Below are 26,860 nucleotides of genomic sequence, written 5' to 3'. Positions count from 1 at the left end.
ATAGAACAAGATAGAATATAACTGAATAGACAGTGTAAAGAAATAGAATAGAATACTGGTAGATCTTATTTTGCACAAATCTTGGTATGTGCTGTTATAAATTGCACCACTACCAGTAGGAATAGTTATGTAACTATACTGTACCAACTTAGTTACATACTAGTAACTAAGTACTAGTACTAAGTCGAGCACACAAACAGCCACAAGAACAATGACAGAGTGACTGCGATTGTGTTGTGCACGTTCACTGTATGTCCCAGGGGGTAGTGCATCCCATCATCACCTTAAGCAGGGTGTGGGGGAGAGAAGGGGAGGGGGAGGAGGGGTCAAGGGAGAGAGAAATTCCTCTGAGGTGACACATCCTGTAGGTGGGTCCTTTGTATCACCGTGGTGACAGAAAGGCGAGCCAAATACTCTCATTACCCACCTCTCCTTCCTTTCAATTTTGTGTGTGTCTGTGTGTGTCTCTCTGTGTGTGTGTGTGTGTGTGTGTGTGTGTGTGTGTGTGTGTCTGTGTGTGTGTGTGCGTGTGTTTCCTTTGCTTTGAGGGTTGGAAAAGCAATGAGTCATTTTAATTACTGACCTCTGAAACCACTTTGATTATCAATGTTACAATATAACCTTTGTTTCAAATTGTGAGGGGATTGTAGTGCTAGTCTAATAAAGATGAAGGCTTATGAACAAATATTACTGGAAGAACTCAACTCCACCTAAAAGCTGACCCCTTATGAGATCATCTAAAGATTTACGGTCATTCCTCAGACAGCCCCCTCGCTCTTTCTCTAGAGAGGAAATGATACCGGGGAGAAATACACTTGGATGAAGCTATTCTTGTTCAATCAATTGGAGGATATTTAGTCCATGTGAGAGGAGCGGCCTCCGTCCAGCATGTTTGCTTATCTTTCAAACTATTGTATTCTAGTGATCGTTTATGCTATGCTATTCACACAGTATGAACAAATATGAAGGACATAAATATCCCTGACCTGTAGATAATTATCTGACAAGAGGTCAAATATTGTGAAGCTAATTATTTATACTTTATAGCAATACTCAACATGTATTTATCCCGTTGGAGATAGGATGTGTCTAGCCCTGGTTGGCAAAGTTGATGACTAGACATGAGTGAAATAATAAGAAAGTTAAGGTGGCAAGCTAAGGCACTTATTAATAACCTAAACAGAAACACTGCTATCGTTATAGACCATAGATGGATCAAATTAAGGTTAAAACGGTACATTGATCACTGAGAGATTCTCTTTCAACGAGCCATCTCTGACTTTTTACAGCTGATGGACCGGCCGAGTTCTCAGGAGCTCCTGAAGGCGGTTTTGTCTCTGTTTCAAAACGGGGGTCCCTCCTCATTCACACAGCTGATGTCCAGTGTGTCGAGCCTCTTCTGTGGATACCCAGAGGGAGGCGGCTCCAGGGTCCTGTCCTTCAACTGGTATGAGGACAACAACTACAAGGTGTTTTTGGGGGTCAATGCAACCAAGAACCACAACTACTTCTATGACGACACTGCCAGTAAGTGAAGAGGTGTTGAACTGTAAACGTCTCAATTCTATAGCATATGTATGTGCTCGGGAAAAGAAGATCAGGCACACTTCTCTTGCTCAGCATCACAATGTATTGATCATGCTAATGTTTCAGTCAATTTGAACCTCTGTAAGAGTGTTTTACACTCCCATTCTGTGTGCACAGGTTGGACAATTATTCTGTTAATAGTTGACAGCAGGATGTGTACAATCTGCCACACGAGGATCCATTTTTATGAAATGGAATGAAAACCAACAAGCTACATACCACAACAGATAATTCAATCTATTTACAATAATATTTCCAGAAATTGCATTTGAGATTTGAAAACATCGGCCAGCCAGCTTTCATAAGTCATTCAGAATTGTATTATCATATGCATTGATTTGATCACGAGCATACAATAAGAATGTATGTCATCAATTCTTTAGGGGATAACGTTTGCTAATTAAATATCCTGTATAGCTTTTGGTGCAGGAATGAGTTATCATATTTACTCTTTGGGTTCCCTCGTCTCAAAGTCTGTTGGTTAGAAGCCTGAAATAAGCTTTTTTCATTGAGCAGTCTTCTAAGTTATTGTCGTCCATCCATGTTCACCCATCAAACAGAATATTGTTTTCAAAAAGTGGTTTCTTTGTGGGATTATACATATATAAAAAATTATAAATTCTGCGCAACATCAGTGTGTGGGATCTTAATTTCTCAAGATTAAAGTGATACTTTAAAATGCAATCTATCTAAAATTTGACAAAAACATATACAAGTCTAGAAATCACCATACAGCTGTGGGTAATTAATTTAGCATCCTTGACTGTTATTTAATTGATAGTATCTGAATGCTACCCAAGCCTGCAGGATAAAAGTTCAATATGATGCTTTATCCCTCTTAGTATCTCTCTTATCTATTTTCATCTTCTTCTAATCTTGTTGTTTTTGCAATCACTCTTCCATTAGCTCCCTCCTGCAACGCCTTGATGCAGACACTGGAGTCCAACCCTGTCACAAAAATTGTGTGGAATTCAGTTAAGCCCCTGCTGATGGGAAAGATCCTGTACACCCCCGACTCCCCTGCCGTCCACAAGATATTAAAGAGAGTAAGAGAGACCACCTCCAGCCCGACCCCTCACCTCTCTGTCTCTCCACTCACTTTTTCCACCACTCTACGAATCTGTTTTGATGCGTCCATTCCAAGCCCCCACCCTTCTTAGGAATGAGCTGACTACCGAGGCAGAGGAGGGTGGGGGGATTGTGGGGAGATCTGCTGCAATGTAAGGAAGGGAAGAGGAGGGGAGAATTAAACAATAAACTTAATGGAGGGTGCAGTGAATGTTTTTCAGTCATCTCATTCAGTGTTCCTGACACACAATAAATTAGAATTTAGTGACCTCCTCCCGAGAGGAAATTGACCTAATACTGTATGACTCTCTATTTGTTTATTACCTCTAGTGGAGTATTGCAGTTTAGAGCTTAACTCAGGTTTCATGGATCTCACTGCTGTTAACTGTTTGACTCTATTTTACATCAACCTACATTGACTTGATATAGTGTACATTTGTGTGTGTGTGTGTGTGTGTGTGTGTGTGTGTGTGTGTGTGTGTGTGTGTGTGTTGCAGGCCAACACAACATTCGAGGAGTTGGAGAGGTTGCAGAACATGGCCAAGGCCTGGGAGGAGCTGGGACCTCAACTCTGGACTTTCTTCAACAGCAGTTTACAGATGAACATGATCAGGGTAGGAATACTGCACCTACACACAGATGCAATCATACCTTTGAAAGTATTTAAAATGCCGTATGATGCTCCAATTAAAAAGATCATCCGAGTACCAAAGTAGAATAAGCCTCACTTATAACATAACCAGTGTTAGACGCAACCAATAGTAAACACATGAACAAAGATCACGCTTAGATGGATTTATGTCAAATTCGAGTAACACATTCTTGGAAGAATCTTGCCTGCTGCAGTGCTATTTAAAGATAAAGGCAAACTATCCAGGGAACACTGGTTGCACTTAGCACGTCCAATCAAGAGTTCATCAACAGCAGCCTCCAGACAATCAGCATTCAGTTTGAGCATTCAATACTCATGGAACTGACATTTTGAAATTGCATTAAATTAGTTGAAAATGAATAATGTTTATGACTTATAACCCAAAGGCATTTTACACTTTGCTTAATACATATTCAGCTAACTAAATGGCACTTATTCTTGCATATGTAATTTGTCTATATTACACGCATTAACTCTTTTTCTGTCTCAATCGCTGCAGGACACGTTGAGAAACCCGACAGTGATGCACTTCATGGACAATAGTCTGGTGGACAGTAACTTTACCACCAAACACATTCTTAATTTCCTGTACAACGGTCCCGAGCAATACAGGGAGGCGGACATGCCCAACTTCGACTGGAGGAATATTTTGAACATCACCGACCAGATCATACGCATGTTCAACAAGTATGGAGAGGTAAGAAACACAAGCTAGTCTCTGTAATCTATATCTGTATCTGTATCTGTATGTCTGTCTGTCTGTCTGTCTGTCTGTCTGTTCGTCTGTTTTTCTCCTTTGTCCCCAGTCACTGTTTGCCAAATGTTGCACATTCCCAGGACTAAGTGTTCAGCTCTCCAGACAGGTGCATCAGTCTTCCAGGTCTGCTCCCAGGAGATTGCAGCCAGGCCCCTTTGAAACAGAGCAGGCCACTTAGCACCGCTATAGAGCCGCTCTCCCGTCCTGTAGGCTGAAAGGTGGGGAGAACAAGCCTGCTGTCACCCCCCTCCTCTGCTCTCATTGTGGAGCCAGTGATAAAGTGGGGAGTAGGTGGCAGTGAGTCCCCCCCCTATGAGCTCAATGTGGTTTTAGTGTATGGCCCCACATTGAAACAGACCCCTGCGCCTGCGAAATAAAAGAGGGCAAATCACTCTATCCATCCTTCACGCCTTCCCTCTCTGATTTAAAGGGGGCAGGGGTTGCGGTTTTGGTGAGAGCGCTATCAGTGCACGCATCTCAATCTGTCCTTTTGTCTCCAAGTTCAGCATCCAGATCCTTAAGAGCCCCACAAACAAACCCAGCCGGTTTAGCCAATTAGATATAGCTGTCAGCCAGCATTAGGCCATAGGATAACTACTGCTGCAGTTAGCATTGGGTCCTCTCACTCCATCAGCGGTATGTTTCTCACAGTGAAATCCCATTGGAACATATGTATCAGTGATGGTCTTTCTTCTCAGCCCATCTCTGAGGGAACATTATTGTGCTGTGAATGTTTGGTCCCTTAAAGTTGAATGGGAAGTGGTCTCTCTTTCTTTGAGCGCTCTCAGGGTATTGTACAGTAATGTGAATGGAGACATTAGACACGGTGTACACAAAGGTGTGGGGGTTAGAGAGCACAGTGTGTGTGTGTTTATGTGTGTGTGTGTGTGTGTGTGTGTGTGTGTGTGTGTGTGTGTGTGTCGGGTGGGAGTTCACATGGCAATTATGCATGTTTCATGGGGGGAGAAAGCGTGTGAGAGAGTGACCCTAATTGTTTGTGTGTAAGTGTGTAGGTGTATGGAGTTGTGCTCATGTGCGTTTAGATACACGTGTTCATGTATTTGCTTTCCTGTGTGTGTGTGTGTGTGTGTGTTTGTGTCTGTTGCTGCCGAATGAATGTAGTCGCTCAGATTTTCCCATGTCACCAGATCGCCTCGGTGAAAGATGGTACTGTGAAGAGCGAATGGAAATTCACAAAACTACACATCAAATTACCAATACCAATGTTTCTGGTGCCAATACAATACGCATACATATACTGTATATATATATATACAGTATATATATATATATATTATACCCTAGTTTCAGGAATATAAACATATTTACATTACATATTTAAACACAACACCTTTTTTTCATTCATTACTTGTTCTAGCTTACAGATCTAAAAATTAATTTTATATGTATACATATATTAATTGCAATGCTTCATTGAATAATTAGACCAGTTAAAATGTATTTAAACCCGAGTGGGGACAATTCTGTTGTTGCAAGTCACCAGTAAAGATAAGTAGACATTTGAGCAAGTCAAATTAATGAATAATAAGAGGTAAAACAAACTAACATAACCATAACATAAAAAAAAGAAATTAAAGCATTTAGGGACAAGGTAAATTGACCATGGTGTGGTTAATAGCAGCTGTGTCAGCAAGTCTAAGTTAACAGTGTACACTACTAATATACTGTATGTATATTTGTATATTTTAGTGAGTATTGGTACGATTATTATTATTACTATGAATCATTGGCTAGAAAAGAACCTACAATCATATAAGAACTTTTGCTAAATCAAATCTAGTGAAATAAGTAAACAATACTTACAGTCTGACCAAGCATTCAATGCCATCTCTTCTGTACGTAGAAGAAGAAGTAAATAGAACCGGACTTAAAAGTGTTTGTTATTGTGGTTAAGTGGCCAGCGCTAACAGTCATTCTCCGAAATACGTTAGCATACAACATCTTCCCAACATCAAATCCACAACGCTCTCTTCTCCCCTGATTATAGTGCATCAACCTGGACAAGTTTGTGGCTTACACGGATGAGTCCCAGATGACCCATCAGGCCTTGCACCTGCTGGAGGAGAACAAGTTTTGGGCCGGGGTGGTCTTCATGGACATGTATCCCTGGACCATAAGTGTACCGCCGCATGTCAAGTACAAGATCCGCATGGACATCGACGCCGTGGAGCGCACCAACAAGATCAAAGACAGGTCAGTAACAGCTTTACTTTTGTGTCTACTTTTGACTCCGTATCACACGCTGTATATTATTGTTTCATTTGAAAAATTGTTTGACACCTGAAAAGGTTAAATTTATTTATATATGTAGCGCCCCACCACTCTCTAGGTCTAATGGTGGGGTGGTTGGGTTCTTTTCTGTAAGGTAGCTACTCGAAGGTTTACCTGTCCTGGACATAATTGATTGATTAAATGCTTGACTATAATTGATTGACTATAATTCATTGATTAAATGATTGACCATAATGGAGTGATTAAATGACCATATTAGACGTTAAGAAACTGACCACAGACAACAGCTGTTGCATAAAAACAATTGGTTTACTTTGTGTGTTTTTTTTCTTTTTTCCTATCCAGTCAATTGAGCTGTGACCCCAGATACCAGTCCCCAGTCTTTTAAGGGACGTAGTTTCCAAACTATTGGTATTATAGCACAAAGATTTAGGGTATACACATTTTATTAGCAAAGAAAAAAAGGCTTATACATTTCATTGTAGCTGACTGGTATTCACACACACAGGGGAACGATCCAACCAGTAAAGTTTAGACTCCCAAATCAACCCGACAACCCACCGTTCCCTAATTTTTTTTTCACGTTGTTGCATTAATGTCACATTCCTCGAAGGAGGAAAAGAGAAGCCTCTCCAGCTGGCCTCAGTGTGTTTTACTAAGTCTCTTGGTGGTTCCATATTAACTCGATATCTGCCCTTTCATCCTCCCATGTGAGGCTCTCACATGCATTTTCCTTTCCCTTTGATCTTCCATTCATAAACAGACTGTATGTCAATAGCCCCCGGGGCGAGGAAAATGTTTTAGCTGTTTACGCGCACCAACAGGCTGTAATGGACCCAGTGGGAGCCCTGCCTCTATACAATTGAATAATCAAATTGTAAGAGGGCTTTGCCTCGGACTTATCCGCTTAAGTAGAAGCTGTGTGTGTGTGTGTGTGTGTGTGTGTGTGTATTGTGGCTTCAATATATTGTATTATGACAATATTTTATTGGGATTATTTTAGTTTAACAACAAAGAAATGCTTAAATAAATTGAATGATATTGTGGCTAAATTTTAACGACCAAGATTCCCTAGTCATTCACTCTCTGTGTTCAGGTACTGGGACCCCGGCCCCAGAGCAGACCCCATGGAGGATCAGAGGTACATCTGGGGAGGCTTCGCCTACCTGCAGGACATGATTGAACACGGCATCATCAAGCTTCACACAGGCCAAGACTGGCCACTCGGGGTCTACGTACAGCAGATGCCATATCCGTGCTATGTAGATGACCTGTGAGTGAACCGGTCCCCTTATGTAACAGAAGATCGTTCACACGGTCGATGGGTTACCCCCAAGAAAATACATCCATGACAGCATACAGAACATTTTTAGCATGACCCCAAATTAATATTTACTAGATTTAGCAATTTTTATTGCTATGACAATGGTGAGTTACAAGGGTGGGAAAAAAGAAAGAAAATGAGCAATTTGAAAGGTGTGAAAGATGTGAAAATAATCCTTTCAACAGCTGGATTCTTTAGAACTTTTGTGCATGTGAAGCTGTAATGCAGTGATATCTGTCTTGATTTACTCTCTTAACTCACTGATCAACCGGTTGACGGGTGTGTTGGTTGATTGATATTTCAGTGTCACGCTCTCAAAATGCCAGCCTGATCAAGACATATCAGTGTATTCTCACAGAACTTAAAGGTGCAGTCAGCAATTCAAATCCAATATACTTGTTGTCAAATTCAGCAGATATCTCCTCGTTATGTGTGTCTTGGCTCTTTCAATCGGAAAAACCCGCTCGGACCGAGCCATACTGTACAACACTATTCCAGCCAATCAGCAACAGGCTTGTGCACAGGAGAGGGGGAAGCCCATGGATGTATATAGAGAAAGGCAGTGGCAGCAAGATGGATGGTACAACTGGAGGGAGGTGTTTCTTTGGGTTTGAGTTCAATTATCAACAATCTTTCTCCAAAATCACTGATTCCACCTTTAAGTTACCAGGCAAACAACATATTTGTTATTATTTTCAGCCTATTCATCTCAGTGTCTCCGGGTCAGACTCCTTGGGGAGGTGGGGTAGCAGCTTACATTGATGCCTGCCAAAGTGTTCACACCTCTCTTCTGCTCCAGCTTCATGATCACACTGAACCGCTGCTTCCCCATGTTCATGGTGCTGGCCTGGATCTACTCTGTGTCCATGACTGTGAAGAGCATCGTGCTGGAGAAGGAGCTGCGCCTCAAGGAGACTCTCAAAGCCATGGGGGTCAACAACGGAGTCATTTGGTACACGTGTTTCATCGACTCCTTCGTCATGATGACTGCAAGCACGGCGCTGCTCACCTCCATCATCATGGTAAGAAAACAGGGTGGACGGGTGAAAGGAGGAGGATGCTGGAGAAACTAGGGTCACCTTTTATTTGCTGTTTCGGAGGGTTTTAATATTTTTCAGCATGCAACGGTGTCCTCTTGTGGATGATTTTAAAAAGCTCTATTATTGGAGAGAGATTGTTTTACTCATGCAGCCAATCGTTACAGTGGCTCTGTGCTTGTTTACAGGTGTGTTTGGATGTTTAAGGGAAATATAATCAGACACACTTTTTTTTTTCTCAGGGGGGAAAGGTGCTGAATTACAGCAACCCAATCCTCGTCTTCTTTTTCTTGCTGACTTTCACCATTGCCACCATCATGCAGTGTTTCCTGATGAGTGTGTTCTTCAACAAGGCCAACATGGCAGCCGCCTGCAGCGGCATCATCTACTTCACCCTCTACCTGCCGCACGTTCTCTGCTTTGCCTGGCAAGACCGCATCACCAAGAACATAAAGTTGGCTGCTGTATGTAATTTCCTTGCGTGACTTATTTTACAAATACAGAAAAAAAAACTGCATTTGCAAGTGTATTTAATCCAATTTCATGTTTTTAAGGGAGATTATCAGAAAACAAGCTTTCATCAAAAGTCTCTGCTCTTACAGTGCCGACAGATGATAATATGTGTACATTTGTCACACAGTTATTATCACAGACGTTGAAAATGTAAAATCTTGAGACATTTAATTATTTCTTTACGTAGATATTCTGTGATTCATGCGTCCTTCTGCTTCTCCAGAGCTTGTTGTCTCCAGTGGCCTTTGGCTTCGGGACAGAGTACCTGTCGCGGTATGAGGAGCAGGGTTTGGGTCTCCAGTGGGACAACATCATGACCAGCCCGTTAGAGAAAGACACCTACTCCTTCCTCACTTCCATCTTCATGATGGGGTTTGATGCTGTCCTCTACGCCGTCCTGGCCTGGTATCTGGATAACGTCTTCCCAGGTTGGACTGCTAATAGACTGCATTGTTTACTTTAGCGCTTTATAGGTACGACAAGTTTATCAAACTGAGGATTATATCAAATTTCTCTTCCACAGGACAGTACGGCATTGGTCGACCATTCTACTTCCCATTCCAGTCCTCCTACTGGCAAACACCTGCACCCTCACACACAGTAATGGCTGATCAAGGTTAGTGTCACTGACTCTAAAATCTCTTCCAGGGCTCACAAGTGAAGAAGCAGCGCTGCGACTGGAGCTTTGTTGCTCAGCTTTGCCAAAAAAAAAACATTGCTCCCCACACAAGCTTCTAATTCCATCTGGAAGAGTGTGATTGTATTGGAAAGGTCAATATAAGGTTCGTAATGAGTAAAGTCGCCCACGAGAAAAATGTTCTCCCTCAACTCCTCCAGCACTCCCAGAGCAGGAAATAAGTCAGCATCTTGGTACACGACCGTTTATTGCACTCTGGCCAGCACAGTCTGAAACCAAGTCGTCCCAGCTAACATAATGTTTGCATTAAGAAAAGAGCAAGTTTGCTAGACCTTTGATCCAAATGTTGCATATTTCATAACCATCTCATAGAAGGCAGTAAGCAAATCAATAAAAACAACATAAGCAAGGTACAAGTTTATATGTAACTCTCCTACAAGTCATGTAATTGCAAGTCTTTGCAAATCTTTTCTGGTTAACATTTCATACCGATGGCATTAAAATGCAAGAAAAACTTTTCTTTTCTTTTTTTTACCAAAAACGTACATGCCGTATTGTGGTCAACTGTGAGAGGGGAACTTTACACATGTGCTAGAGAAAACATCCCCAGACACAAACTGAGAAATGGCTCTGCAATCTGTCTTCTTCAGATCAAGAGAATCCTGTAGCAGAAAATATGGAGAAGGACGTCGATAGCAGGGGAACGCCGGAGTCATACACCTGTAATGGGTCAGCGAGCAGGAAAGCCTGTAAGCACCAACGTAAGAGGGATCAACTGGAGAGAGAGAGGGAGCTGCTAAGACAACCAGAGGAAACTACAAACCAGGAGGAGTGTCAGGAAGGTGAGGACACAGAAACAGAGCTGAAGCCTAAAGGCAAGCTGAAAGGGAAAGAAAGACTGGCTAGAGATGGGAAAATTACACCGAACTGCATGTGGAGAACACACTGAGGACATCTAGTGGACACAAAGAGTAGCACATCACACACTGGATAGAAGACTATGAAATACTATAGGGAAAAACAAATATAAAGGTGATTGAGCCCATTCTCCTAATGATAAACAAGAGGACTGCTAATAGGATTTAAATAGGCATTTCTATCTAAATGGGCAATATTTAGTCAAAAGTTATTAAATCTTCAAACCTCTCTATTGTTACTTGACTCAGGCCCCAGTTAAAAGCCAGTGAAAGTAAGGGAAGGAAATATTTGATGGCGTGTGATATTTTAGTTATGTGAAATACCCTTAAATGTATGGACTAAAACATTTTTTATTTTTACGTGTTTTTGTTTCACAATCTTTCCATTTCTATTGGTTATTGTTTTAAGCATTGTATAATCAAAATGCATGTAAAGAAAAAATGTTGACTCTGCCTTTTTGTATTTCCATGCAGGTCAGTTGTTCTTTGAGCCTGACCCGTTGGGCCTGGTGTTGGGGGTGCAGATTGAGGACCTGGTCATGGTGTTTGATGGAAGTTCTCGTCCAGCTGTCAACTGTCTCAACATCAATTTCTACGAAGGACAGATCACATCCTTTTTGGGTCACAACGGGGCTGGAAAAACCACCACTCTGTAAGCAGAATTAAATTTCAAGTTACAAACGTCTTTAATTACTCGTAAAAGCTCAGTCTAAAAAATATGTACACTCAGATAATGTAATAATAATCTGATTGAATAGGCTATTTAAACAAGTTCAAAAGAGGAAGCGTAATGCAGGCTTAGACGTTGACTTGCTCATTTGTCTATTAAACAATTTTGAATTCTTGCGAGGTGATAATCTCCTGACTGTCCGAGCACAAAGTTGCTGACCCCCTGGTCATAGTATTGCTGTTGTCGGTGCTTCTGCTCTGTCCAGGTCCATCCTGACTGGCCTGTTCCCGCCTACATCCGGTACAGCCTACATTAATGGCAGCGACATTAGGACTGACATGGACACAATTCGCTCCTCCTTGGGGATGTGCCCGCAGTACAACATCCTCTTCAAACAGTGAGTCCCGTTGCAGACCGACAGGACTGGAACATTTTCAGTATAAAAACATTTACATGCATAGTATTTCCATGATAATTAAGGAAGTATTTATGTTGAAGAACAAACTAAAATGACCCGTCAATTGCATTTTCTTAGTTAAAAGGTTGCCACGGTAATTTAACTTTAAAAGAATGTCTTCATTTTTAATTGTTTGAGGAACAAACTTGTTAAAAATCAATACATTCTTCACACATTGGCTTTGACCACAGTTTCTGAAAGACAGAACCGGCAGAAAGTTACTGATTCACTTCCCCATCCAGACTTTCCCATCTTTCAAAGCAACCACACAGTCCAAAAACTGTCAAAACAACAATTTTACACTTTTCCTCAGTAAAGTACTTTTTTATTTATTATTGCTGCCCTCTTTGTGTCCCAGTCTCACAGTGGAAGAGCACATCCTGTTCTACTCACTGCTGAAAGGTCGGACTCAGGAGGAGGCGGAGAGGGAGGTTGAGGACATGCTGGTGGACCTCGGGCTGCCTCACAAGAGAGACGACGAGGCTCAGAATCTCTCAGGTGGACCACTTGTTTCTCTGTGTCTGTGAGAGGAAGCGAGTGAGAATTGCATTCATCCCTTCATCATTGTTTCTGCTCTGAACTGTTGCCTCTCACACACACGACAGGCGGTATGCAAAGGAAACTATCAGTTGCCATGGCGTTCGTTGGAGGGTCAAAGGTCGTGATCCTGGACGAGCCCACTTCGGGAGTGGACCCCTATTCCAGGAGATCCATCTGGGACCTCCTCTTGAAATACAGAGCTGGTAAGAAATCTCACTGCAGCAAAGTCAAATTTAATTAAGCGCCACATTTGAGCCCTCCAGGTCAACACTTTATCCTGTTGGATCCAGATTTTACCCGAACCAGGACACATCTCACTCCTATGGTCCACTTTTTAATGCTACTCTGGAGACACTGAAGAATGAAAGTGAATCCTTTCACAGGCTGTCAGCTCTCCTGAGGCACTTGAATTAAGTAGTGAACTGATCAAACGGAAAAATTCAACTAAAAGAAAAAAAAAATGGAGTCACAAAATCAATAATCTGTTGGCAAAAGCAATTTAAAGTTATGGTAACTTGTACTTTTTTGTTCAGTGCGATGATCAAAAACCCTGAGAGGCAAGTGAGGGAAAAGAAATTCTGGTTATCTGTTTTCGATTTCTCTCTGTTGTGTTTATGACTCAAGAAAAAAGGTTTTGCTAACGTTCTCTTTCTAAGTTAAGTCATAAACACAGCAGAGAAAACTTTCCTCCCCATAAAAATGGGCCCTTTTGATTCAGATGACCTAAAAAGTACTGAATCAAAGGTTTGACCCTGTGCAGGCCGGACAGTGATCCTGTCAACTCATCACATGGACGAAGCTGATCTGCTGAGTGACCGCGTCGCCATCATCTCCAAAGGACAACTCCACTGCTGCGGATCCCCCCTCTTCCTCAAGAACTGTTTCGGAGTTGGTTTCTATTTGACACTTGTTCGCCGGATGAAGGATCTCAAGAACAAGGAGGTAAACTTGACCCATTACACAAAAGCAGCCAGATACCCAGCTGTCTCTTTATTCTTCATAATTGTAAAAGCGTTCTTGTTTAATGCTGCTTTCTATCAGAATGATTGCGACTGTGCCTCAGACTGCTCCTGTTCCTGCTCCATCTGTAACAAATACAAAGATGAGTCTCAGAACCAGTGCCAGCATCTAGACAGAGCTCTGGATGGTAAGTGAACGCTGCATTTTAGTTTTACTGTAAGTGCATACTCCTGAGCTTCGCCTCTCTCCTCTGTTTATGGGCACACGTGTACTCTTGTTCTTCTCTCTTATGGAGGAACAACTTTTAGACCCACTGAGTGAGGCCTTTGTGGACAGTGGGGACATTTTGACTTGACCCGACTTCTTCAAGGTTTTTTAGGTTATGGTTAGATTCAGATTTAGATTAAGAAAAGGGTTGGGGTCAGGCAAGTAGTTGCCATGGTTACAGTTAGGGGTAGGAACAAGGGAACTAGGCTGTTTCTTGAGGTAAAGGACCAATGTGTTATGAATATTATATTCCATCTCTGGAGTAAATGCCCCAAAACCTACAAACTGGTCCTTTACATTTTAGAAAAAAGCGTAATATGCTTATTAAGGACTATGTGAGTATGCTTTCATGTAAATGTATCAAGAGTGCTGGCAACACAATCAAGCAACCCCACAGCTAACGTCAGATTTTGAATGAAATATCGATGAATCGTCATTGGTGCTTGGAAGAATCAGCGTTTTCCAACAGAGGACTCGCCCACTTAAAACCAGCGAAAAGATCCCTGACCTAAATATGAATACATAAATCTCCAAAGTGAAATAACCAAAATCATTTCCCCTATCGCTCATAGGGGGATGTTTTTAAGGTCGTTAAGTCAACGAAGGTCCTCACAAGTACAGCAGTACAAACCCGTGTGTGAGTGTCAGTGTGCACTGGTTGAGAGTCTCATGACTGGCCCACTTATCCAAGTTGTAAAACAGACACAGAAACAGAGCACTTTATTTTCTCACATGTATAATTCAGTGGTGATATTGACCCATGTGCCTTTTCCTCCTACATCTGCTTGAGGACACTGTATTTTAGAAGCAATGATTCAAGCAATTTACTCATCTATTTTAGTGCTTCAATAGGGGTGTTTGTTTTTTGTTTTCTGCATAGTTAGCAGTTTCTCTTCTTTTGTCCCTTTCATGATTTCTGCTATTTTGTGAACACTTTACTCTGAACTACCCTCCACCTAAAATGATTTTCTGTCTTCTTCCCAGGGGATATAGACAACATCACTAGCCTCATCCACCACCACGTTCCTGAAGCCAAGCTGATTGAGATGATTGGCCAGGAGTTGACCTATCTGCTCCCCAATAAGGGCTTCAAACATCGAGCGTATGCCAGCCTGTTCAGGGAGCTGGAGGAGACGCTTGCTGACATGGGCCTCAGCAGCTTTGGCATCTCTGATACGTCACTTGAAGAGGTACGGGCATCAATTGTTCAGCTTTGTGAATTCTGATATCATTAATAGGAAAACACCCATAGCCAGGTTTAATAAAGACACGTACGTTTTATATAACAACTTTTATATAGAAACCATTTCTGAGTTTCTTTGTTTTCTTTACACCAAAAGGTGAAAATAATCTGCTGCTACAGTAAGATTATTTAAGTTTTTTCAAATACAGATCAATTTGTTAAATAAATTCTGAATTGCTAAATACATTCCCTATAAATGAGATACTTTAAATTCTTGAAAAAAGCTTATTTTTTTAAAAACACGTTAAGTTATCTTCCCAAACTGACATATTTGTTTTTAGACCCACATCTATTGTCAAAATGGACCTTTAGGCTGATGAAATAAGTTTATAATACATTTTTAACAGAATCTTCAAGTGTAATAAAGTGAAAATGAATCATATTACTTCTGAATTTAAAGGATGAACTCTATATTTCAGGCGTAAAAAAGGTTTTGAAAGTCTAAGGAAGTTCTGTTTTTTTTCTTCCCAGATCTTCATAAAGGTCACTGCAGATGGAGAAGCTGTGAATAATGCCAGCACTGCTGGTAAATACCACTACTGATAGTCCACATGGCCTTTTCCTGGAAGAGAATCTCTGACCCGCTGTCCTTTATCTCTCACATGCTGTTAATCGCATTGTCTCACAGCTGTTTTTATTGCTGTTGTTGTTGTTGATTCCATTACTTTACCACCAGCTTCTTGTCTTGTATTTACATGTGGTGTGGTGCATCCTTTGTCAGTTGTAACCCTCTTGTGTGTGTGTGTTGTGTGTCTCACTCGTGCACTCTCACCTCTAGAACAGTGGATGTTACAGCGGAGAAAAAACGACGGCAAAGTTGATGTAGAGGGAGATGAAGGTCAGAGACTCGAGAGGAGAATTCTGGCAATTCAATTTCTTTTTAATTAAATCGGCTGGATCGGTAGAAGCAAGGATAATTTGTTATTTAGATTGAAAATGACTTTTTTGCCCAGGTATGCTTCTCTGTGACTAATTGAATGACATTAAGTGTAGTAAGTATCTTGTGCTCTATGCAGTTTAAGTGATCTAGGTCTGAAATGTAGAGCAGATGTTCTGCTTGTATAGTAATGTAATAGTAAAGCTTTTTTAGCTTGCTCTTTAATAGTACAGCAGTGCTTTACATTCAAATTCCTACATTTACTCACATTTATGATTTGTCTGCTATACAGAAACAAATCGAAAACCTCAGATACGTTCAGTGGAATCTGCCGCGACCTCTCTGACAAAAGCTTTGTTCAATGAAGATATTGTATGTACAGAACTTGCTGTATGTTCTCTTTGGTCACAGACCATAATGGTGTGATGCAGCCCAACGGCATTACCCATGGTGCATCAGACAGCAATGCAGGAAAGGGCTCCAGGCAGGTCAAAGGGTTGTCTCTGGTCCTGAAGCAGTTCCATGGCCTGCTCGTGAAGAGGTTTCACCACGCCATAAGAAGCAAGAAAGACTTCCTGGCACAGGTACCGGGAGACCGTGACGAGTGGATTAATGGTTAATGTTGTTGACATGAAGTGTTGACAGTTGGCTTCCGTGGTGTATGGACGGATTGCTTTCTTAATATTAGATCTAGTAAAAAAACACAATACAAAAGGCAACTTTGTGAGTATACATATTGTACTTTTAGTTATTATTCATGCTGTGTATATTTTATTTATGATAGACTTATATTTTGGGGTATTTCAGATCGTCCTTCCTGCCAGTTTTGTCCTCATAGCTCTGATCTTCACCATGATCGTCCCTCCGTTTGGAGAATATCCGAGCCTGACTCTGACCCCCTGGATGTACGGACAACAGTTCACCTTCTTCAGGTCAGACCTATATTGGCAGTTCTCCACGACTCTAGCTTCAGACAAACCATCAGTTATATATCACATACACACTGAAGCTCCTGACAGATTGGTGGTGATTATTGCTTATGATTTCCCCAGTTCAGTGGCTTCAACTTGATTTTCCTCCGTACATTTTTTCATCCCTATTTAGTAATGAGCAACCATTTGACCCCAGAATGAAACGCTTCACAGAGCGTTTACTGAGCAGACCAGGCCTGGGGACACGCTGCATGGCAGGAGAACCACTAGAGTGAGTATCAGGACTATTGAGAGGACAAGACAAAAGACACAACTCATTTCCAGGATTCAAAATGACTGGTGCAGAAATCCTGCAACATGCAGTCAAACATTTGGAGTTCATGCAGACCGAGAATGTTTCAGTAGAAATAAAGAATTATTTTCTGCTAAAATTTAAATTAGCTGAAAATGAGACTGAAGCTTCAGTTTCCAGTATACGTTCACATTATCATGAAGGCATCACATAACTGGTGACATCATTTTTTTAATTTCTCCACAGAATGCCCTGTAGTAACAGTACATCAGAGTGGAAGAATCCCGACATCTCTCCTGTGGTTAGCAACATCTTACTGAGTCCAGAGTGGAACCAGAGAAACCCGTCTCCTTCCTGCCAGTGCAGCAGCAGTAAGAAGCTCACCATGATGCCCATCTGTCCCATCGGAGCAGGAGGCCCGCCCCCCCGCCAACGAATCGAGACCACGGGAGACACGATGCTGGACCTGACGGACAGGAACATCTCTGACTACCTGGTTAAAACCTACCCCGGTCTCATCAGAACCAGGTAGGTTTCTGCATTCAAATGATACAAACAGGAGGGATTACAAGTGTTTTAAAACTCACAACGGGCTTAAAAAAACAAATAAAAAAGTTGTTTAAGGGGACAAAAAAATATGTCTTTATACTCTGTATATATATATGATGCTGCAAACAAAATACACATATTATAAAAATGATATAAAATGATGTCAATTGAGTGTTACCAACTTTTACACATAATTCTGTATTTAATTTCACAGTTTGAAGAGCAAATACTGGGTGAATGAACAAAGGTAACAATTAGTGTTTTATTGTTGTCAGTCACAGTCTCCCTCTTGCGTAGTGGATGTGTAACTATTCTCTGTCCTCAGATATGGGGGTCTGTCAGTGGGAGGACAGCTTCCCATCCTGAACGTCGACCCCAAAGACATCCAGAATGTTTTCCATCAACTGGGAAAAATGCTCAACATCACAGCGGTACTCACTGTTTTTTTTGTTTAGTCATGAGTGTGTGTAAAGTCTAGTTTATGATGAACATTTTCTTTCACAGGGTTACTATTCCGGACTTGCACTGAGGGAGACTGGTCCTTTCTTACAATACATGGAAAGTGAATTCAATGTAAAGGTAGGTGGGTGAAGGTGACAGGAGCAGGGTTTTCTGCAAATAGCAAACCAGCAAGTGGTGGAAATTAGGTGCAAACACGCGCTGGACTCCCTCCGGTGCTTTGCTTTTGTATTACAATTTAAATATCTGTCGTATCACAAGGACGTTGACTGACTGGCTGTAAAGGATTGCTTTTATTCCATTGCTTTCCATTTAAGTAGCGAAGGTTTTTATATTCAGAAGGTCAATCTTGCAAGCCCCTCTCTATATTGTAGATCAGGAGTGTAATTATCACTGACACACCTGACTCTGTTCTCCTCTGTCAGGTGTGGTATAATAACAAAGGCTGGCACGCCATGGTGGCCTTCATGAATGTGGGCAATAACGCCATTCTGCGGGCCTTCCTACCTCCATCAGCCAAACCTGTCGAGTTTGGCATCACCGCAATCAACCACCCCCTGAACCTCACCAAAGAGCAGCTTTCCGAAGTCACAGTGTGAGTGTTACTCATATTTTTTGTGTATTTTATTTATTTGTTTGTACATTAAAAAATACAATTATCATAAATGATACGTGCACAAAGACATTCACTTAACATAACACATTTTTTAAATGTATATTTATTATTATTATTATTATTATTTTGAGCAGTTACAACTGTGAACTCTTACTCTGACATTTTAATACATTTTGAAAACTATTAGAAACAAGTTCAGAATAACCATATCTTTTAGAAAATTATTACGTTTGTCATTAACATTACATTCCCATACCAGAATGTACAGTACAAACTTTATCTATTTCATCCCTCAGGTTGACCACTTCAATAGACGCTGTGGTGGCTATCTGTGTTATTTTCGCCATGTCCTTCATCCCTGCGAGCTTCGTCCTCTACCTCATCCAGGAGCGTGTGACCAAGTCCAAGCACCTGCAGTTTGTCAGTGGGGTCAGCCCTTTAGTGTACTGGGTGGCCAATTTATTCTGGGACATGGTAAGTCAAGCAGGGTTGCAATCAATATCAAATGTAAAGCATCCTCTCAATGTTCAAAGAATTTCCGGTTTTCAAATAATTTTAAGCGATAAAAAGATTATTTACATACCTTATTGAGTGGACATGAACTCATAAGATAGATGTTGTGGATTGTTCCTTTGAGTGAATTTGTATCTTACATGTTTCTGTTCATTATCTTATTGTGTGAATGCTTCATTTCTTCCTTAGCTGAACTACGTTCTCAGCACCGCAATGGTTGTTGGCATTTTCATGGCTTTTGACAAAAAGTGCTACACATCACCATCCAACCTGCCAGCACTAATAACTCTGCTTCTACTATATGGGTAAGACTTCGCTTAGTTCAATATAGTTCACAAATATAGTTTCACTTAAAAACATAAAAAATAATATAATACAAAGCTCATGAAAAGGAAATGCAGATTATGCAGGTGAGTTAGTGTTATAGTGTGAGAGCACCCAATGGGCCTTATTAGGATATCTCACCTCTCAACAAATAACAAAGAGGACCTGAATAACAGCCCAATTAAACAGCAAGGAAATTTATAGTGGGGGACAAAATGCATAAATGACACAAAAGGGAGGTGAAAAAAAACAAGAGCCAGATCATTATTTTTATGGCTGGAATTGCTCTTGAAATGTTTCTTTTCTCTGGCTCATAGGTGGTCGGTGACGCCCATGATGTACCCCATGTCCTACATATTCAGTATCCCAAGTACTGCGTATGTGTCCCTGTCCTGCATCAACCTGTTCATAGGCATCAACAGCAGCGCCATCACCTTCATCCTGGAGCTTTTTGAAAACAATCGGGTAAGAACATATAGACTAGAAAATGATGAAAGAAAAAAACTCACATTTCAATGCTCAGCTAAGACAATAGGCTCGTTCGAGATGAACTGCGCCTCGCCTGGAAAGTAGACGAGAGCAGGCGCTATCATCAGTCGGACAGTTTTCAGCTGCCTTCAAAGAATACACAGGAAGTCACAGAAAAAGTTACTTCCTGTTAGTTCCGATCTGTAGGCTACTTGTAGTTTACAGACCTCGTTCAGATTTATCCATATGTGTTTGTGAATATATATTTATGTAGAAATGTGCGTGTACCTGCAGTTATGCTATCATTTGCTATTTTAATGTCTGCCTATGAAACACTTTGCTGCTTGTTTTGATATGCGTTATATTAATAAGCTTTATTATTATCAACGACAAAATATATGTTTTTAGATTAAACCTGAGACTAATAATCAACAATAGAGCATTAAGTATTACAAGTACACACAAAATAAGAATGTTCTACAACACGTGGTGTTTACTGTCTAATCTAAGAGCCAATCAGCTGCGAGGTCAGGCTTTTCCCATCATGCACAGCGCCACGCAGTGGGTAGAGAGCAACTGTGGCGCCTGGCTCTGATTGATTCTGCGCAGGACTGGCTCATCTCGAACAAACCTATTTAATGTCTGTTAACATCAGCAGGCCATTTTCACAGCAGCCATTTTCACCAATTCGGGGAAAAACACAGGTGTAATTAATATCATTAATTGACCCTGTTTCATTGAGGTTGGCCAGGGCCCTGGTATTCTGCATCCTCACTGGAATGGCTTTGACACACTAAATAGTAAAAATAGTCTATTATTCTAAAAGTAGAAAACATATATGATAGTTAGGAAAAAATCAGCTTAATGTAAAAGCAGACTGCAGGTAACAAAAACTAAATAAAGCCTAGGTATAGGGCAATTAAGATAATTTCATAAGATACAATGCAAATGTTGTATGAGAACACAATGCTTCAGAAACGAGTCACAAGTTTAGTTTAGTAAGATTGAATTAATGCACAAAAATTGGTTGACCAAATTTAGCTGAATATTTGTGTATACTGCAGACGGTATGTAAAAAATGTAATAAAATCATACTTGCACTCTAGTGAAATGTGTATTAAATGTGTATGCGTTTGTGTGCTTTGCCAGTCATTGCTGATGTTCAATGAGTGGCTAAAGAAAGGTCTGCTGGTCCTCCCTCACTTCTGCTTGGGCCGAGGACTGATAGACATGGCCATGAGCCAGGCTGTTACAGATGTTTATGCCAGATTTGGTAAGCACTGTTTCAACTTATACAGTTTAAGATCATTATTTTAAGATATGTTGCACAATTGCACTGAAAAAATGTCAACCATATAATCAAATCCTGTATGTGAATTATTGTTCTTTTAATTGGCGATATAACCCCTTTTGGGAGAATATTACATTTTGCATATGGAAATTGTTTAATGTTTTACAAATATGTACCTTTTTGTTTATCAAAGCTCTAGTTGTTAATACTTTCACACTAGATATTTCCAGCCACTACTTAGTTATTGGCGTCTCTCGGCAATCTGAACAACTATGTACAGCTTGTGACGTATAACAAATACTCACTTTGTACTGAACAAAGGGTTCATTAACAGCATACCGTATATGTATGTATATATTTTCAGGTGAAGAGTACACACAGGACCTTTTCCGGTGGGACTTTGTCGGGAAATATATTGCTTTCATGGCAGTGGAAGGCTTTGTCTACTTTACTCTCAATGTACTGATCCAGTACCGGTTCTTCTTGTCCCACTGGTAAGTTACTGCCCATACAGAGACCATACAAGTGTTCCTACACAGCACCTCAGCCATTACACCAAAGTCTTTACCTTACCATACAAACATAAACAGGAAAAATCTTTCACCGAAGGTCAGAATTCGTACGTACTTTTGAAGAGATACAAGTTTTGCACTAGATGCTTCTCCACAGAGGATTTTCTTGCACCCTTCAGGTTATCGGACTACAAGCAGACTTCAGTAAGAGATGAGGACGATGACGTGGCAGCAGAGAGACAGAGGATTTATAATGGAGGGAGCAAGACAGACATCCTGCAGATCAGAGATCTCTCTAAGGTAAAAAGAAAAGCACTGGCTCAAACAAAGCACTTTAAGGTTATTAGCAGCATTTCAACCAACTACAACTAGTGGCTGTATTTGAGCTTTTTTGTTATTGGTTTGAAAAACATTATTTTCGAATATATTGTGTGGAAGATATTGCAGTTCTCTAAGTTAGTGCAAGGCTGAAAAATCAAAACAATAACATTTTAAAATAGAATATACGATGTAACCTCTCTTCAATAATGTTCCTACAGTCCGTAACAGCAAAGGTTTTAACTAATTTATAGTGCAGACAAATTCTTACATGCTAAAATCAACATACAGGCAGATTAATGCTGTTGAAAAAAAGTTTACTTTGCTATAGTAAAAAAATAAAAACACACACACACACAAATTGAGTGAGTTATAATTGTTTCCATGCATTCTGTGCACAGACGTATGTGGGCAGGAAGAGGGCAGCTGTGGACCGAATATGTGTGGGTGTCCCCGCAGGAGAGGTAAAGTCACTGAGTTCATATATATTGAAAGTTACTATTTTCAATATTTATTTATTTATGTTACTGCAGTTTTCTCTTTTTGTGTTTGTTCAAGTAAACCTAAATACTGATGAAGATGCCGATAGATATGCAGAATATATGCAGTTGCCATTGTCATTAGCCACCATAATGAAGTAGATTTACTGTGTCGCTGGTTTTATTTGAAGCGTTTGTTATATTTCTGTTCAAATGTTCTCATGTTCTTAATTAATACATGCATGTAAAGTGACAATTTTACTCATCAAACGAGGCCAAATATAATATTTAAGTTTATAAAGGATTTCAGCAGTCATTCTCTATAATAGTTTGTGTATTTCAACACTTTATAGTCAGTATTTCAGCAGAATGTGCCCTCGCATCAAGGGCCTGATGTCTTTTGTCCCTTTAGTGCTTTGGTCTCTTGGGAGTTAATGGAGCTGGAAAGACGACGACCTTCAAGATGCTTACTGGTGACAGTGATGTCAGCTCCGGGGAGGCTACTGTGGCTGGTTACAGGTACTTAAAGAAAGAGCAGTCAGAAATGTCCCCGGTCGATATCACACAAACTGTGTTCACAAAACTTTGCTCTTGGTCTATCCTGTAGGCAGTTACAAGTAACGGTCCATTGAGTTAGAAAGTTTAAACACGGGAAGGTCAATCTTACAGAGTTCTGTTTGATGACTGTATCTGACTCTAAAACCAACACGTGTGGTACTCTTAAGTAGGGAAAAGAGTTAGAAACCAGGGCTTAACCTGGCATTATTTTTGTGTAGTCTCAAATAATTATTTTGTCGGAGAACTACTGCAAAGTGATTTTGGTGCTAATATTATATAATGCAGACATATATAAGTATGTCTGCATTCTAATCTTTTTAATATCTTGTGATTCAACATATTTATTGAGGGACTCCAGGTTGGGAATCATTGACCGTAAAATTAAATGGCAGTAATTTATAACAACAAATTTGACCATTGCATGAATGAATAAAAACAACAACAGGATGATTGTTTTGTTTGAGCTTTCTCTCAGGTCTTGATTAAATCTTTTCAGTAATGATTTCCCAGTCTAAGCTCACTCTTTAGTTTCCCTCATGTTATTTGCTCTATTGGCTCACTGCAACAAGCGGCACCTTGTGTCCTGTTTTGTAGCATCCTGTCAGAGATTCTGGACGTGCACCAGAATATGGGTTACTGCCCTCAGTTTGATGCCATCGATGAGCTCCTCACTGGCAGGGAGCATCTGTACCTCTACGCTCGTCTCAGAGGGGTGCCTGAGTCAGAGATCCCCAGAGTGAGTAGGACTGCATAGAGAACTTTATATATGGTTTGTTTTCTACATTGTCTCTGTATTGTTGCTCTGTGTTCTCTACAGTTGGATTTGTCATTTTTATTTTGCTCTATTGTTATGAAGGGCTAAGTTAACAGTAAGGGTTGCCCATCCTAAACATGACATGTGGATGGATGTTTCCACCAAAGGCATACTTCCCTTTCCCCCTTGTAGGTGGCAGAGTGGGGCATCCAGAAGCTGGGTCTGACGGAGTATGCCGGCCGCTGTGCAGGGACATACAGTGGAGGCAACAAGCGCAAGCTCTCCACGGCTATCGCAATGATTGGTTGCCCAGCGCTGGTGCTGCTGGTGAGTTAGCCAATGATGGGGAGCTCATGAGCCCATTGTTTGGGGTGCTCGGCTTTATGCAGGGATTCATCAATGAAAAAGTCTACGGATCCAGATGGGAAACCATATGGGTTCGATCAAGCCTGGCCTCAAATGTTTTATATATTGGCAGACAACTGCGCAGTTCAATTCAAACTGGCATAAATCTGAGATCTTTGCCATATGCTGAGATAGATAAGGATGTAGTCTCTGTTCATATGGAATGATGTGCTCAGAAAGTCAAGTTTGTTGTTTGCGTTGGCTGTGTGTGTTTAGGATGAGCCCACGACAGGGATGGACCCCCATTCTCGACGCTTCCTGTGGAATGCCATCATGAGCGTCATCCAGGACGGGAGGGCCGTGGTGCTAACATCACACAGGTTCAACATCCAATAATGAAATTAATCCACACATACATCTGCTACGACAGACGACCAAACAGTGTTAACTCTTTGGCCAAAAAATGTTGATGAAATCTTGATTAAATGGGCATTTGCTTAATGTTGACCATAATGATTTATTGTTCATGAATATGAAATAGCAGTAGTAAAAATAAAGATGACTTATGTTTGTTTTCCACCAGCATGGAGGAGTGTGAGGCCCTCTGCACTCGACTAGCCATCATGGTCAATGGGACTTTCAAGTGTCTGGGTACCATCCAGCATCTCAAATACAAGTAAGCGGTTTGATACATAATCAATAAAGGTTTCTCTGTATCATGGTGCAGAAAACATGGAAGCATACCATTTATAACAAAAATGTAAATAATTTAACCTTTATTTGAAAAAGATGATAGTCAGACAATATGAAGTTGCACAAAACCTTTTGTGGGATAAACACACCTAGTACATGTTGTGGATAATGTTAAAACAGGTAGAAGAAAGGTATAAGAGAATATAATGTATTAAAAAATGTGGTCTTACATCTTCACACTGTTTCCCTGATCCAGATTTGGTGACGGCTACGTCGTGACCATGAAAATCAAGGCAGCTAAAGCGGGCTTGTCCCCGGATCTGGAGTCCGTCGAGAGCTTCATAGAAAGCAGCTTTCCCAGCTGCGTCCAGAGGGAGAAGCACTACAACACGCTGCAGTACGAGATCGCCTCCTCCTCCCTAGCCAGGATATTTCAACTGGTGGTGGCCAATAAAGAGAGACTCAGCATTGAAGACTACTCTGTTTCCCAGACAACACTGGACCAGGTACTTATAAACCCGTGTGTCACACATGTAGGGGAATTTGTCCTGATAACATTATTACAATGAATAATGGTATAAGATATAACATGTAAAGTAGAAATCCACCTGAGCAGTTTGCTTTGAATTATTGAGCAGTTGTGATTTATTGTGTTTGGCTTAAGGTTTGTGAATATAATAACAATTTGTTTTCTCGGCCATACTTGATTGTTAATTTATTGAGATGAGCTGGGTTGTTTTTTTGTGTTTATGTGTCTATAGTGTATATAAGTGTGTGGACCCCAGGAATAATAGCCAGTGCTTATCCTAGTGCTAATAGGGATCCTAATAAAGAAAGGAACTGGCCTTGAGGCAGTTACTGTATATATATTTCTTATTTTTGTACTGAATTATTGTGTCTGTTGTGCAGGTGTTTGTCAACTTTGCCAAGACACAGACAGGAGAGGACGAAGACATGACTTTACACAGACGAACAGCAGGCGGAAGAAAAGACATCAAGATTTCGCCAGTGAAGAGGAAGACATGAACATGTCCTGTAAATGTAAAGAAACACAGATGTAGTGGTGTTACTATGCAGGGCAGTGATATAACTTTCTACATTCCACAATTCAAAGACACTTTTGATAATTCTCTAGCCGAATTGCATTTTAGAATAGAGTCTGGCCTGTTGACCTGCCAAAGTGACTGGGAGAACAATTCATGTTTCCAACCACAGACAAACTTTACACGCCTTTGGCTGCCAACAGGAATTCATCTTCCACGATACTATCAAAAAACCAAGTATGTCTGACACGTTACTTAGACTTCAGAGATCATAGTTGTTAACAGCACAGCAGCTTTTTCATGTTAAATATGAAAGAATATGAATTGTTTTTCTTAGATTGACTGGCTTGTAAAACTTTGTACATATTATGTGTGTAATTAATACTTAAGCACCTTAGAAGCAGTATTTTTTATTTATTTACATTAACACACACCTCAATTTGTCTGTTTTTTTCCTAAACACATTTACTTTGTATGCCCTCTTTCATACATTGACATGTTATGTTGTTCTCCATATTCTTCAAATATTCCTCTTGAAGGATCCAATTTTGTGGGGGGATATTTATATAAATTTAGCTGTATAGCTATATATATATATATATATATATATATATATATATACATACATACATACATACATAGCTGGAATTATATTTTCTATCTGACCAAATTAAACATGCTTCCTATTTTATGTTCTTGTCTAGCTGATTGTTACTGCATCATCATTCTCAAATAAAACAGTTTGCAGTTTCCTAATGTAATATGCATGTGTGCAGTATTTCTTGAACATATTCTTCAAATACTTCAGCCCTCCTTTGCTTCTCTTATACTGGATTGTACTGCATTTAGTGAGATGACTTTTTCTCGGAAATAATACCACTGACCTTCAATGATAAGCTCATAAAACTACTGCAGGTCATTGGAGTGACTTTACATTGAGTGGCTTGTCACAACC

General features: G+C 40.5%; 1 protein-coding gene across 1 annotated transcript in view; it reads left to right on the top strand.

Annotated features, from left to right (window-relative positions):
• The window catches only part of abca4b (ATP-binding cassette, sub-family A (ABC1), member 4b), a 32,686-nt gene extending 6,229 nt beyond the window's left edge, over window positions 1-26,457 (top strand). Inside the window, exons 8-49 of the mRNA XM_034556212.1 lie at window positions 1,290-1,527; window positions 2,494-2,633; window positions 3,153-3,269; window positions 3,807-4,004; window positions 6,073-6,278; window positions 7,414-7,590; window positions 8,441-8,663; window positions 8,921-9,142; window positions 9,415-9,619; window positions 9,715-9,807; window positions 10,479-10,670; window positions 11,220-11,397; window positions 11,681-11,812; window positions 12,231-12,370; window positions 12,478-12,615; window positions 13,173-13,354; window positions 13,454-13,559; window positions 14,624-14,829; window positions 15,354-15,408; window positions 15,661-15,720; window positions 16,171-16,343; window positions 16,567-16,691; window positions 16,864-16,962; window positions 17,230-17,511; window positions 17,747-17,779; window positions 17,858-17,963; window positions 18,037-18,111; window positions 18,417-18,586; window positions 18,904-19,081; window positions 19,310-19,425; window positions 19,762-19,909; window positions 21,062-21,185; window positions 21,568-21,697; window positions 21,895-22,015; window positions 22,435-22,497; window positions 22,925-23,031; window positions 23,665-23,806; window positions 24,017-24,151; window positions 24,446-24,549; window positions 24,753-24,845; window positions 25,119-25,368; window positions 25,772-26,457. Coding sequence (XP_034412103.1) covers window positions 1,290-1,527; window positions 2,494-2,633; window positions 3,153-3,269; window positions 3,807-4,004; window positions 6,073-6,278; window positions 7,414-7,590; window positions 8,441-8,663; window positions 8,921-9,142; window positions 9,415-9,619; window positions 9,715-9,807; window positions 10,479-10,670; window positions 11,220-11,397; window positions 11,681-11,812; window positions 12,231-12,370; window positions 12,478-12,615; window positions 13,173-13,354; window positions 13,454-13,559; window positions 14,624-14,829; window positions 15,354-15,408; window positions 15,661-15,720; window positions 16,171-16,343; window positions 16,567-16,691; window positions 16,864-16,962; window positions 17,230-17,511; window positions 17,747-17,779; window positions 17,858-17,963; window positions 18,037-18,111; window positions 18,417-18,586; window positions 18,904-19,081; window positions 19,310-19,425; window positions 19,762-19,909; window positions 21,062-21,185; window positions 21,568-21,697; window positions 21,895-22,015; window positions 22,435-22,497; window positions 22,925-23,031; window positions 23,665-23,806; window positions 24,017-24,151; window positions 24,446-24,549; window positions 24,753-24,845; window positions 25,119-25,368; window positions 25,772-25,888 — 6,099 coding nt within the window. The 3' untranslated portion in view covers window positions 25,889-26,457. The remainder of the gene's footprint in view (window positions 1-1,289; window positions 1,528-2,493; window positions 2,634-3,152; window positions 3,270-3,806; window positions 4,005-6,072; window positions 6,279-7,413; window positions 7,591-8,440; window positions 8,664-8,920; window positions 9,143-9,414; window positions 9,620-9,714; window positions 9,808-10,478; window positions 10,671-11,219; window positions 11,398-11,680; window positions 11,813-12,230; window positions 12,371-12,477; window positions 12,616-13,172; window positions 13,355-13,453; window positions 13,560-14,623; window positions 14,830-15,353; window positions 15,409-15,660; window positions 15,721-16,170; window positions 16,344-16,566; window positions 16,692-16,863; window positions 16,963-17,229; window positions 17,512-17,746; window positions 17,780-17,857; window positions 17,964-18,036; window positions 18,112-18,416; window positions 18,587-18,903; window positions 19,082-19,309; window positions 19,426-19,761; window positions 19,910-21,061; window positions 21,186-21,567; window positions 21,698-21,894; window positions 22,016-22,434; window positions 22,498-22,924; window positions 23,032-23,664; window positions 23,807-24,016; window positions 24,152-24,445; window positions 24,550-24,752; window positions 24,846-25,118; window positions 25,369-25,771) is intronic.
• Window positions 26,458-26,860: the final 403 nt, after the last annotated feature.

The sequence above is a fragment of the Cyclopterus lumpus genome, chromosome 17, assembly GCF_009769545.1.
Source record: "Cyclopterus lumpus isolate fCycLum1 chromosome 17, fCycLum1.pri, whole genome shotgun sequence".
Lineage (NCBI taxonomy): Eukaryota > Metazoa > Chordata > Actinopteri > Perciformes > Cyclopteridae > Cyclopterus > Cyclopterus lumpus.
The sequence above is the reverse complement of the archived record's forward strand: the minus strand, read 5'-3'. Positions and strand labels throughout refer to the sequence as shown.